This window comes from Panthera pardus, unplaced genomic scaffold (assembly GCF_024362965.1).
Source record: "Panthera pardus isolate Hobbes unplaced genomic scaffold, ASM2436296v1 HiC_scaffold_26, whole genome shotgun sequence".
In the NCBI taxonomy this organism is placed as follows: domain Eukaryota; kingdom Metazoa; phylum Chordata; class Mammalia; order Carnivora; family Felidae; genus Panthera; species Panthera pardus.
In genome coordinates, this window is record NW_026526832.1 from 1,678,783 (window position 1) to 1,692,616 (window position 13,834).

Sequence of the window (13,834 nt, forward strand, 5' to 3'; positions counted from 1 at the left end):
CACCTTCCATGTGAGAGCTGAGCCCCTCCCCCTATCATGGGTTGGCTCAGGCTGTGTTGGAGCGAGAACATCTTTTACCAAAACCTCTAACTTCAAGATTGATCCGTATGTGCCCCACCCTTGGAAAGGAATCTGATGAATTCTGTGTACACTCAGTGGTAATAACCATGGTCCTAGTCTGAATGGGATCGATAGGTCATGGTGCTTGAATAGGAGAACATTTCAATGCATCCCCTCAACTAAGTCTCATGGGGTCCCTACGCTGAGGACAGGGGGACTCCCAACTTGCCTCAGATGGACTTTCAGGCCACAGTATTTAGCAGATGGGGCATGGGAGAGGAGATGTGAGGGGCAGAGAGGAAGGCTAGGGGGTCCCCAATTCTGCCAGCTCCACACCTGAGTCTAAGACTGGTGACTCCCTACCCACATCACAAAGCAAGGCCCCAAGGCTCTAGGCTTAGCCCTCCTGGTGCCAAAACTCCATCCACACCTACAACTGGCCACAGTACATCTATTAAGTATATTTGATTTAGGTCGCTTTAGAGGGCTGTGCCCTTTCAATAACATTTTATCGATATTGGCTTTATACTAGGCACTATTGCTGTGTCTTGAAGATACGATGACGAACATGATTTATTTACAAAAACTTGTCAAATAACATATTTTCTTCCCCTAAAACACACATTGGGGTTGCTTTTCATTTCCACATCATCTTATGTTAGTAGTTGTAAATTTTTGATTTCTTAAAATTTTTATTAAAAAGTTTTTTAATGTTTATTTATTTTCAAGAGAGAGAGAGACACACACACACACACAGTAGGAGCCGGGCAGGGAGAGAGATTGGGAATCTGAAGCAGGCTCCAGGATCTGAGCTGTCAGCACGGAGCCCAACACGGGGCTCGAACCCACGAACTGCGAGATCATGACCTGAGCCGAAGTGGGATGCCCAACCGACTGAGCCACCCAGGAGTCCCAGTAGTTGTAAATTTTTAAATTTTATTCTAAATGCTAGATCACCTCTCCTATTTCTAAATAAAATGAGCAGAGTCTTTTTCACCCCTCGGCCAGTCTCTGGATGCTACCTAGTGGTCTGTCCTGTTTGATGGGGAGAGATCTTCCTACCCCAGGCGCTTGGGAGGTGCTGGGTGCCCCAAGGGATGCCACTCCTGGGCCCCCCAGGTCTCCAGGGCAAGGCCCTTGTGCAAACACATGCTCCACCACACAGCCCCAGACACCGTGTACCTCCAGGGGGAACTCCGTCTTTCGAGGCGCCTTATACTTGTACATGAAATCCAGCAGATCTTCCTCCTCCTCGTCCGAAAATGCCAACGGGTTTTGGACCTCGTGGGGCTCCCAGGCCTTCACACCACCCTCATTCACATCTCCCTCAACCACTTAATGTCCATTTACAATCTATACAAAGGAGACAAAGTACAGCAGGGAGGGATCAGCGGAGAAAGGAGCCAGGAAGGGCAGGCAAGGGCAAGGTTAGGCACACAGCATGACGAGCCATGCCTGTTAGGACAGCCGAGGTCCCCGTGTCTGAAGAAGCAGCCAGTATCCCCCAGGCCTCCCTGCAGGCCGGTCCACGACTGTGAGGTTCCAACTGGAGACTGGCAGGCACTGTGCACAGGAACAAGCACAGGCTCCGGAACCTGATAAGCTGGTGAGCAGAACCGATAAGCTGCCAAGGGAGGTGGGGGCACCGCTGCCCCGGGACAAGGAAGATGCTACCTTAACTGAGAGGTGTCAAACCCTGCAGCTTGGACATGTGACGCCACACCAAAGAGTGCTCAGGGGAAGAATCCCCTCTAGAACGGATCAGTGCGGTGATCTGAAGAGGGGACTAGAGCTCCCTCTCTTACACAGACGAGCCCTGTTGACAGTGCATTATAACTGCATACTCAGCTCACGTGTTCTTCAAGACAGGATGTCAAATGCCAGGAAGCCTTAAGAGAGAACCTTAAGTGAAGTTATGTAGATGGTTCATTTCAAAGGCCAAGTCCTAAAGAAACAAAGAAGCCTAGTGGAAAGAGAATCTAGGAATACCCTTCCCTCCAGAATGACAGCAAGATTCCTGTTTTAATCTGCCTTGGCTAAATCCACAGGAAAAACTCCAGAATTAATTCATGTCATGGAATGCACAGGTTTTTTTTTAAATGTTCAATCCTTAAGCATATTCAACGTCCTCCTATTTCCTGCCCATACCTGGCTTATCTGACACTCAAAGACATATCCTTCTAGGTTTCATATATTGTTTTTACCTAGAATCACAGACTGCAGATGTATGGGGCCCTCAGATCATCCGATCAACAGCCCTAAGGCCTGCAGGAAAAAAAAAAAAAAAAAAAAAGGACCTCTTTCCGGAACACCCTGCTCCTACTCCTAAAAACATAGCCATCAATGTGTTCTCTCCATCAACACAGAACTCACTCGACTATATGAGCACCAGGTGTGGGTGAAGCAAAACTCACAACAGACCTTAATCTCGGGCAGCTTTTCCAGGTACTGCTGCTGTATTCCCAACAGCCAGCAGGAGGCAGCATGAGAGCTCGGTTGCTCGTTTGTCTTCACCACAAATTGCAAAGCAGAATTGTAGGCTGGGAATGCCCTGCTCTGACAGCTCCTTGGTAAGGGCCAAGATGGAGGTTGTTAACCTTCCTTTGATTCTTTTGCTCTCTGCATCCCCCAGCTTGGGGGGTGGGGTGGGGTCAGGTTGTCCTCTGGGCCCTTCTTCCCTTGCCCAAATCAGCTGCACCCTCAGGACTCTGTTGAACATGAAGGCTGGCAACTCCAGGGAGCCCTCCCTGGCCTCCTCACCCTACAACCACAACTGCACGTGGCATCTGTACCACATGACTTGCGGTGCGTGCCCGGGTTCTCGTATCGGCCTCATTCTGTCTGCCTCAGCCTGACAGAAAGCATCTTGAGCTTTGGGGACCGTGGCTGATCCTCGGTGCCTCTGAACACTGATGCAGGGCTGGGCACCCAGTGGCTGCCCATCCACTAAAGCAGGTGGAATACAGGCATCATCTGAGAGCTTAGGTCTCATCCCCAGTCAGACCTTGACACCCATCCACAGAGAAATTCCTTCAGGACACAGATACCTCTTGCCTGACAGGAGGAAAAAGAAACAGTCCTGCCCAGGGCCAAAAGGCCTCAGACCAGGACAGAAACCGCAGAAGCAGCCTGGCCAGGTCTGCCTCAACACAAAACTGCATCCTGGGTGTGGGCCTGGGGACTGGTTGGAGTCTGTGCCTCTGCACATGGGGTGCCCTCCAAATTTGGGTCCAGGGCTTTCCCTGTGCTGTTGCTATCCACTCCTTAAGACCCAGAGACAACCTGTGTGGGGAGTGACTCTCACTGAAGTTCATGGCCACAGCAACCACCTCTAAACCTTAGGTGATGGCAGCCAAGACCTTGAGCCTGCAAAGCTGCCACCCTGGTGCCCAAGGCTGGGCAGCCTCTAGGAAAGGACAGGAGTCCCTGCTGCCTTCCGCGGCCTTGCCTGACGTTCGATAAGAGTGAACGTGTCAGCAGGACCACAGCGGGCTGGCACGCAGCTCTCTGCTGGGGGGGGGGCAGGGGGCGAGGAAGAAACTGGCTGAGTCTCAGAGCCCTTGGAGGCCTGAGTAGATGTGTATGCACGGAGCCCAAGGCTTCCCCACCCCCATAGTGCCAAAACACCCCCAGATTGTTAACCACCAGGTTAGCAAACACATCCCACACAGCACACGTTAGTGGGAGCCATTAATGGAAGTCAGCAAACGTGTTGAAGGAGGGCACACCCGTCTGGAACACTTACATCCGCATCCCCGACAGCCACCGAGGAGAAAGAAAACAATATTCTGTTAGGGAAGGGTCTCTGGGGAGGATACTCACACACACGTGCAAGCGTGCGTGCATACGCACAGATCCACGCACAGACATACACTCACTCGTTTCCCACACTCTAAACCTCACACAGCCACTGCTGCTGTCTGAGGAAACGCGCTGCCTGGGGCCACTCTGGGAAAATGCAATTCTCTCTCTCTTTCAGTAGGAGGAATACAAGGCATGACTTTGCTTTTTTAAAATGAGGCCCCACACACTTGATTTTTCTATTTTAAAGGGGAAAAAATCCATCTTTACCACTAACTCCAAGCAGTAATACAAACTTCAGTTCTACATTACATCAGGGCAGGTAGGGAGAAAAGGGACAGGAAAGAGCTGTCGGGCGGGAAGGAGAGAGATTAATAGAAAGAGACCCGTGCAGGAAACAACAGGGAAATGGCTGACAGAAGGGCAGGAATGGAGCTGAAGTGGGGAGAGAATATTCTTGTGGGCTCTGAGATGCACAGATGAAAATCATCTCAAGGGACCAGGAGGGGCTCTGTGACCAAAGTGTCTGTGACCCCCTGAAACCCTCTCCCACGGCATCATTGCCGGAGAGCTGGCCTCCAGTCCCCCAACACCATTTGCTGACACCTCACACCGGGCACCCATCACTTGCAGAGATGGCCACACTTTATGGAGGAGGGGGCCGAGCCCTGAAGAGCTGAGGGACTTTCCCACTCTCACAGACGGACGGAGCTCATCTTGCAAGCAGACCTTAGGGAGACTGGGAAGTGGGGGACAACTCCGGGGCACTGGGTGTTAAGAGGGCCTGAGAAAGGGAGGGCTGGGGCAAAGGCTCCCAGATCACAGCTCTGAGCAGGGCCACCCCAGCCCAAGGCCCCCACCCAGCCCCGCCTGCTGCCCACTCCCCAACACCCCCATCCTCACCGCTCCTGGGGAGAGCAAACTCAAATGCCTACAGTCAACTGCAATTCTATTTAAATGCACTGGAAACGCAGCCTCTGATTTGGAAACCGTCAGGGGTCACAAGAGGTGAGGGCTTCCCAGGGAACAGCGCAGAGTAGTCCCATGAGGAAAGAGTGGAGGGGAAGGCAGCTGTAGTCTCCCTGGTCCTCCAGGTGGTAATATCCCAGAACTAGAGGCTTTCAGAATGGCTCAAGGAATTTACAAACTCAAAATTGGTCAATAGTTAGAAATAACCACAGTCGCCTGAGGCCTCTGGGACCCCGCTCGGGGTTGTTCCCCAACAACCAATAGGTCCCCCAGGTCCAAGCATTAGCCTCTAGCACTGGAATGCAGCCCCTCCGTTTGTTTCTTCCTTTTGAAAACTGAGATATAACATGACATCATGTTAGGTTTAGGTGTACGACATAATCATTTGAGCCATATACATATGTATATATACATATACATATACATATACATATACATATACATATACATATACATCCCTCTGTATCTGATGTGGACCAGGAGGCCCCTGAGGGACACAGCTGGTCTGAGTTAGAGCCAGGTTAGCACACTGGGCTCCACTGTCGCCCTGCTCAGAACTCCTTTGACAGTCGGTTCACATTGGGTTTATGGTCTCCAAAACCCCCAGGTCTTATATAGACTTTTAAAAGCCTTAGTGTCGAGAAGCCTTACAAATGAAGAAATGAAGGGGAAAGAGGACACTTCTTAAATGCAGCTCATGTCCTCTACTCCCACCACTGCAGGAGGGACGGCCACGCCTCTGCAGCCCCAGTGCTAGTTGCACAGGCAGTGGTGGGTGCCGTGCCTGCCTCCTCCCGCCTACCGCCCCCCCCCCCCATGCCAGCCAGCAGCTGCAGATGGGGTGGCCTTTTTACCTTCAGAGCCAAAGGCAGATTCTCCTTGGAGGGGCGCCCTCCATGGCAGGTGAAGGGGGAGCTGGGTCTGTCCAGCACCATCCCCAGTCCCTCATGTGTCTAGTCAAGGTTAGGGAAGCAGCAGGAGCAGGGCAGGAGAGAACACGGCCAACCGCGGGCGGGCAGCCATGGCTGCACCAAGCCATCGTTCGCTCACAGGGAGGGCAGCCGCACTGGGAGACCCCAGGCTCATCCCCTCTCCCGGAGGCTTTCTGGCTGCTCCCGGCTATAATAAAAAGCCTTTTTCACAGACATTTTCACAACCACGCAGTCAGGTGGGGAAGCAGGACCTTTATCTCTACTTTAAGTTGTGGAAACCGAGGCTCAGGTTGGTTAGGTGGTTCACGCACAGTTACAGAGCTAGTAAGTGGCAAAGCAGGACCAGGGCTCCCTTGGCTGCACCTGGACCAAAACCCCTGGGACTACAAGGCTTCATCGCTTCAGAGGACCTGGGTAAGTTCCTGTGTCCTCATCACCCACAGCACAAGGAAATATGACTCTGTGGCAGTTTTAAAATATCTCCACACATTTTTTGATACTCCTCCCTTCATGAGGTGGAGATTAATTCCCCTCCCTTTGAGCATGGGCTGGACCTAATGACTCACTTCCAACAAACAGAAGAAGGCAGAGGTGACTTCAAAGACTAGGTCCTAAAAGATACTGTGGCTTCCTGCATGCCCTCTCTCTGCTGGATCACTCACTCTGGGTGAAGCCAGCTGCCATGTCGTAAGGACACTCAAGCAGCCCCAGAGAGGCCCATGTGGTAAGAGGATCTGAGTCTGCAGCCAGTAGCCACAAGAGAGCTATCTTAGAAGTGGATCCTCCAGGCTCAGTCAAGCCTTTATGTGACTGCAGCTCCGGCCGACATCTTGACTACGCCTGTTCACAGGCCCTGAGCCAAACCACCAGGTTAAGAGGCTCCTGAATTCCTAGCCTGCAGACACTGTAAGATAACACAGGTTTGTCATTTCAGGGGGTCGACCTCCTGACTCCTGCCCCCCCCCCCCCCACCGCCGCCGCCCAAGACTATGCAGCTGAAAGGGAGCCCCACGGTCAGGCGCCAGCTTATGGTTAGAACCTCCTCCTGAGGCGAGAGTCCAGCACGCTGCACAGAGGCTGGCTGCTTACTCACCTTTCCGGGTCCTGCAGGTAGAGCAGCAGGTACACACTGTGGGGATGGGGGACATCATCAGTGACACCCCTTACTCAATGGGAACCAGCCCCAGCAAACAGGGAGGCCCCAGTGAGGTGTGGGGATTCCAGTATGTTCAATATAAGGGCCCTGGGAATGCGGGTCTCTGTAGAGACACCAAGGTGGGGGAGGAGATCATTCTAGACTCAGCTTCCCCTCAGGTGCTAGAAAATGCCCTTGCCCGGCCCACACAGGTCAGTCCTTATATCCTCTGAGAAATAATTCTAACCGCACCTGCTCACACACCCCTCCACTCTATGCCTTCCAGTTCAGAAGGATTTCCAGAAACCCTTCTCAGACTGACCTCTGACTCCCCAGATTGCTTGGTATCAGTCATTCGGTCAAAGGCCTAAGTGACTGTTGCCTTGTACACTCCACTGGTCTTGGTGCACATGTGGGCCTTGGTATACAGTAGGTGCTTACTAAATACAAGTTGACTGAGTGTCTCCAAGTTCATGGGAAGCATGGATCATTCTTTTAACACCACCTCCACTCTTCCTGGGGTTCAATGCCAGACTTCCAATAAATGGTGTCTAAGATTCTGTAGGGAGGGCGATATGTTTCTGCAAATTCCATATTGTTATTTTACACCGTGGGCATGTATTTTTATTTTACATATATTGTTACATTATATCTCACTGTTTTGTACATTTTCCCACTGGCATCATGGTTTCAAGAACATATTGTACATTGTATGTACATTTTAACCACTGCTGCCATACAGCTCCCTTCGGTCCAGCCACCACCTCTGACCTATCCACCCCCAGACAGCCTTCAACAACTGCCACCTGTCCAGGGTTTGCAAATTCTCTTGTTTGCTCTCCTCACAAGCCCAAGACACAGGCTGAGTAGGGACTATGGTGCCCATTTTCCGGAGGAGAAAGCTGAAGGGAACAGGGCTCATCTTCCATGCCAAGGTCAAATTCCCCGGTAGTGACCACCTGGGGTGTCATTCTGAGAAAGGTTCGGAGGCCGAACATAGGTTAGTGGGGACAAACGTGGTAGCTGCTTGGCAACATGTGCCTCACTTGCACTGCTCTGCACAGGCCTGCTGTCGCCCTGCCAGGACGGAAGCCCAGACTCAGGCCCTACCTCACCACGCCCAGTGTCCAAGGCCCACATAGCGGGTAGGGAGGGCATACAAACCCTTGTAGCTGGGTCTCCTTTGTCAGACTTTCTGCCAGGCACATGGACCCCCAACTGCCCCAGAGCCTCTGATCTGGGTGCTTTTGCCCCACCCATGCCCAGGTCCTGGGTCATCTTTCACCCGTCTTTCGTTCTGAGAGGACTTTTATTTTAGGTCCCAGAACAGCTGGAGTGAGCGCCACATGGTCCCCGCCCTCCCTGCTGGGTCAGCACCTCCCTTCTCTGCCCCCTGGAATCACAGGAGCTGTGGCCCAGGGTGAGCAGGGGGCAGCGCAGGGTCATGTTGCAGCACAGCAGGTTCTCTGGTTCTCCATGAACTCTACCTGCTCACCTGCATCCAGGGTGACCCCACAGGCTCGCTGTTCCACCGGCAGAGGACATCACTGCCAATGGAAGGCTGCAGGGCCAGCGCCAAAACAAAGCATCCCAAACCGTTTCTACTTAGTGCTGGTCTGGGAAAATGTTCAAAGCCCAGGAGACACTTCCCATCGCCTTCAGACCTCACCAGACTTCTCACTTTCCCAGTTCTGAGGCTGCCCTAAATAATCTACCAGGAGGAGGTCTGGGCAGGAGGCCTGGATTCTGGGCCTGTGTGGCCTTGGCACAGTGCATGACCTCTCTGAGCCTACTTCTTCCACTTGGTTCACTTTATGATAACACAGAATCTCAGAGGGAAAGGGACTGTGGAGCCACCTAGGCCCCACTTGCTGGCCAAAGCAGGAAGACCTCCCTAGAGCCCCGGTGCATGACCATTCAACTTTGGTTCGGGCCCTTCCAATGTCAGGGACCTTACTACCTCACAAGGCAGCCTACTTCTCTCCTGGACACTTTCATATGAGAAAGTGCTTTCATAAGTGAGTTAGATAACAACAGGAACAACAGTACCAGCTACTATGTAGACTGCGGGCATGATCCTAAGCACATTTATGTGGATTATTTTATTCAAATCCTCACAACAGTCCTCCAAGTAGGTATTGTCATTCCTTGTGAACAGATAAGGAATCTGAGGTTCAGAGAGGGCAAGAGCTTGCCCAGGTCACACAGCTAGTAAGCAGCTACCCTCTTAGAACTTTACCCAATTTTATCTCATTGGTTCTTGCTCTACCCTTTAAGCCTCACAGAATTGGGGCCTGTTTTTCTTCCAAATAACAGTTTTCACTTGAGGCTCTGTGGCCAAGGAGTTGACCAAAGGTGGAGGTGATACCTAATTCCATTTCACATTTCTATTCCTGAAACAGTGCCCAACAGATCAGAAGTTGTAGATGCTCAAGGAAACCTAGATGGTCAAGGGGTGTGCAAACAGAGAGCACCATCCCAGGAGTAAGGAGGCCACAGGAGAATGCCAGTCCATGGGTGACCCTGGTGACAGTTCCCTTCCCTGGGCCTTGGTCTCTTTATTGGTAACATCTGAGGATTAGACTGAATGATCCCTGAGGTCTCTTCCTGCCTGGACTTTTGGGATTGCATTCTAAATTCTCCTGAGGGAGAGTTCACTCAGGAGATAGCCCCTCCGTGAGGTGATCCTCACCCTTACAGCCAAGCGTCTACCTTTCCAACCTTGCCAGAGTTAAAACATCTCCCCTCAGAGAGAAGCCACAATGTTCAAACCTGGGGTCAGGGTGAAGTGGGGTGTTCTGATGAACGGGAACACCCAGGAGGAAACTGATGGACACCTGGCCTGCCTCTAAGCTGGTCTCCCTTCCCTGGCAGGGAATATGAGCCATTATTCCCAGGGCGGCCACGGGACTCCTTCTTTCCCATCCCTGTCCAAGACCCCTAAAAGCCAGGTGGGGTCTTCGAGGCTCAGGGTCAAGATGCCCCCTGCAGGGTGCACCTCACAGCCTGTTTAAGAGCAGGGCAGCCACCAGGCACATGTCACAGCCAGAGACTCCAAAAGGGTGGTCCAGTTCCCATCCTCGAGGCTCAATGTTCCGCCAAGGGTGAGGAGTAGAGGTGGCGATCCAGAACTGTGCCCTATACCCCTTTTCACCGTTAACCCTCTGCTGGCAGCAGCAGTGCTCAGCTCCTGAGAGCCAAGGTCCCTGGAATCTCTCCAAGGAATGGCCTGGGAAAATATGAGTCCTGGCCCAGCTCCCTAGCCCCTAATCCATGCCCCTACCCTCCATAAGCCTGAAACCCACTAATGGATCAGACATCAGTGGGTCCCAAAGGGGGCTGCACCTCAACACCACCATATATGGGTCTCATCCCAGATTTATTGAATCCTCTGGGGATGGGCCCAGGACTCTGCATGTCTAACAAGGTCCCCAGGTCAAGCCTAATACAGGGAACCTGATGCCAGGCACTTGACAACCAGAGGTAGACATCGGGAACAGATGTGGTTTCCATAAAGCTGTGGCCTCTGCAGGAGTTAGATCTCAGAGCTAGTGTGGTCTTTGGCATGTAGGGACTGAGGGTGTGCATGGTGAATGGGGGCACAGGGATGGGAGCCGATGGTAGAGTGACAGGAAACATTCATGCAGGGAAAAGGAACCACAGGAGCCACAAGCCCTGGGTGGGCAGGAGGAGACACTCAGGTAGTCAAGACAGGTAAGCCCTCCTAGGAGTATAAGGTCGGAGAGGAAGAGAACAGAGAAAGCTGTCTTGACCCACGTCCAGCTGTGCCTGTTGCCTCCAGGCTTGGTTCACGCACTGTTCTCCACCCACCCCCAGCCCTTCGATAATCAGATGGAAGAGGCAGAACCCTTTGATGCAGGAGGCCTAACCCTGGCCCCTGTCAGAGTCCCCAGGCCAGCCTCGCATCCTGGCCAGAATGGTGCTCTGCCTCTTGGCTGTCCTGGCACGATCTGATGGACATCTGTGTTGATGGCTACTCCGGGTTATGTGTCACATGGTGGACGGGGCCTCTCTCCGTGAAAGCAAGGCCTGTGAACTGGAAAAGATGAAAAGTGAAATGATACCTACCTGAGCTGCCGGCGCTCTCAGAAGCACTCCTGGACATCTTAGGCTGGCCATGTTTGCCGCTGGCTCGCCCAGACCCCTGTGGGGGGGGGCTGGAGGGGGCAGGGGCACCGTCACCCCGGATGGTGGTGAGGTCCTGCATGCTGAAGCTCCGGAGTCTCTCCGATAAGGCACCCTGTCCCTGGATACAACACAGGAAGGGGGCACACGTCAGAGGCCTGCCCCACAGACCACAGGCAGTAGTGGGGGTGGGGGGAGTGCAGACACAACAGAGGCCAAGAGGAAGTTCTGACAGTCGGCAAGGTGAAACTCAAGACCTGGAAGGACTCTGCAGAGGGGCAGGTGCCTGGTGTACTGGCTGGAAACACTGAGAGGAGCAAGGCCTGGAATATTCCAGGGCCTCCTGTGGGTCTCAGCCATCGTGCCTCTGGCTCCTGGCTCCTTCTCCTTCATTTTTAAATTTTTTTTAATGTTTATTTTTGAAGGAGAGAGAGACAGAGCGTGGCGAGGGGTGGGGGTGGGGGGGGCGAGGGGAGAAGGGCAGAGAGTGGGAGACACAGAAGCCAAAGCAGGCTCCAGGCTCTGAGCTGTCAGCACAGAGCTCGATGGGGGGCTCGAACTCATGGACCACGGGATCATGGCCTGAGCAGAAGTCAGACGCTTAACCGACTGAGCCACCCAGGCGCCCCTCCTTCTCCTTCAGATGCCCACATCACATGATGAGCTAGAGCCACAAACAGACCCAGGGCGGAGGAAATGACTGCGACCTACAGTTCCTACTCTTGAGGGGCTGTCTGCTGCTTCTCTGGCTTTACATAAATAAAAGTCCCTACATAGCCACATTTTTGCTCAGTTTCCAGTACACAAGAATCTGGTCAGAAAAATCAAAACCTAATAATCGATGTGCTCAGTCCTTACACTTTTCAAAGGAAATAAAAATCAGCTGGTATTTTTTAAAAAATGTATGACAACAGCAACTTCTTTTATCTGTTCATGTTACTGTTTATGAGGCACATTTGTTTCCACTCTTGCATTTGAGCTTCATAAAATACCCAAAAGGTAATGAATCAGGAAAGAAAAAACATGACATTAAAAAAAAAAAAAAAACCTGCTGACTGTAACCATTTCATATTCTGAGAGAGTCACAGAATTCATCTCAGGGGAAAACTGTTCTTTTGTTTAGGAAAGCGGGAGATCAATCCATTATACTTATGAAAGGGAAGGTCCTTGCTGTCTGGATGAGAGAATCTGTGTCACAGTGAAAAGGATCATAATGAAGGCTCAGGGAGGGGGCATCGCCTTAGGGGTGCCTCGGGGGCTGGAGAGGGACCTTGTGTTTGGAGGAGAAGGAACTTGAGAGGGGGCTGGGGGCTGGTAGGAGACTGGGGTTAATTGAGAATTGGGTTGGGATTTGAGCAAAAGGTGACAGGCAAGTAACCACCAAGCAAATCAATGAAGTTGGGCATCTTCAGAAATACTGGAGGGCGTGCAGACTTCCCACAGGTACACGGGACAGCAGAGGACAGCAGAGGAGGTATTTTATTAGGATAATGAAGGGAAAGTGGTCCTAGAGGGCTGGACTACTTGGGAACAGTAAGACACAACAGATATAATAGAACCAACAAATCAGCGCAAAATAGGTGGGAACAGCCAACAAGAGGGCTCTGGGTTGGGGGTGGGTTTAATAAAACAAACAAGGGCCACAACATGGCAAAGGGGTTGGAAGACTTTTTTCATTTTACTTAAGGAAAAAAAAAAAAAAAACAATGAAAATGGCCAGCAAAGCACCGCAGTTCATAGAAGTGACTAGTCAAAGGGCCAGTTAGATAAAGGAGCAAATGCAAATGCAGAATGAGTTAGTTAGAGGGAAGGGGGAAAACAAAAGGAGCTTGCAGACAGGTCTAGAAGAAATGTCAGAATAAAACAAAGATGCATTAAAATATGAAAAAGATAAGTTCTCAACATACCAAAGATCTAAAAACGTCTCTAGGAAACTAAGAGCAAAAAGAAAACTATTTAAATAATCAGATATATACGATCAGAATTATAAATCCAAACAAAGGAGTGTTTTATGTTAAAAAAAAAAAAAGAGATGGAAATCACCCCCAGACACCCCTCTGATGTCTGATGGTGGCCAAGGGGTCTGAGGCCTCACCTTCTAGACATTAACAGCTGGGTTGTCTGTGTCATGAAAATGAGGTGAGACTAGCTGCCCAGTATAATCCCCTCCAAAGCTATCAGCCAATGATCTATGATTATTTAACTCAGAAGCACTTAAGGTGACATCTAGAATTTAGAGGGGTGCCTGGGTGGCTCAGATGGTTAAAGTGTCTGACTCCCGCTCAGGTCGTGATTTCGTGATCCATGAGTTCAAGCCCCACGTTGGACTCTGTGCTGACAGCTCAGAGCCTGGAGCCTCCTTCAAATTCTGTGTTTCCTGCTCTGTCTGCCCCTTCCCCCAATCTAAAAAATAAATAAACATTAAAATTTTTTTTTTTAGAAATGAGAGGGCTAAGGAACAAAAATGAGTTCTGAAAAGAGGCAGGAAATATTGACAATGACAATGGAGTAATTCAGTGTCAGGTTCACATTCAGAAAGGCTACCCAGTGGTTCACTTTCAGTCGTCCTCCCATTCAGTCACTTTTGTTCAACAATTATTTATCAAGGATGTTCTCTGGGCAAGACACTATGCTAGGTGTTATTAGGAAATACCAAAAATAGAGTTCGATTTCTGACAAAATGTAAAAAGGCAAATGTACAAATAACCACACAGCTTGTGCCACACCAGAAGCTCCACAAAGTGACAATTAAGAGCAATGGTTCTGGAGTCAGACCTAGAGTCAAATTACA

General features: G+C 51.1%; 1 protein-coding gene across 4 annotated transcripts in view; it reads right to left on the minus strand.

The window, feature by feature from the left end:
* The window catches only part of REEP1 (receptor accessory protein 1), a 110,825-nt gene that overhangs the window by 4,582 nt on the left and 92,409 nt on the right, over window positions 1-13,834 (minus strand). For 3 of the 4 annotated variants that reach the window (XM_053890917.1, XM_053890915.1, XM_053890914.1), the window contains 3 exons: window positions 10,987-11,164; window positions 6,856-6,891; window positions 1,243-1,394 (listed from right to left, as the gene is read on the minus strand). In XM_053890917.1, the coding sequence (XP_053746892.1) occupies window positions 1,243-1,394; window positions 6,856-6,891; window positions 10,987-11,164 (366 nt within the window). The remainder of the gene's footprint in view (window positions 1-1,242; window positions 1,395-6,855; window positions 6,892-10,986; window positions 11,165-13,834) is intronic. The other variant, XM_053890916.1, reaches the window with a different exon arrangement.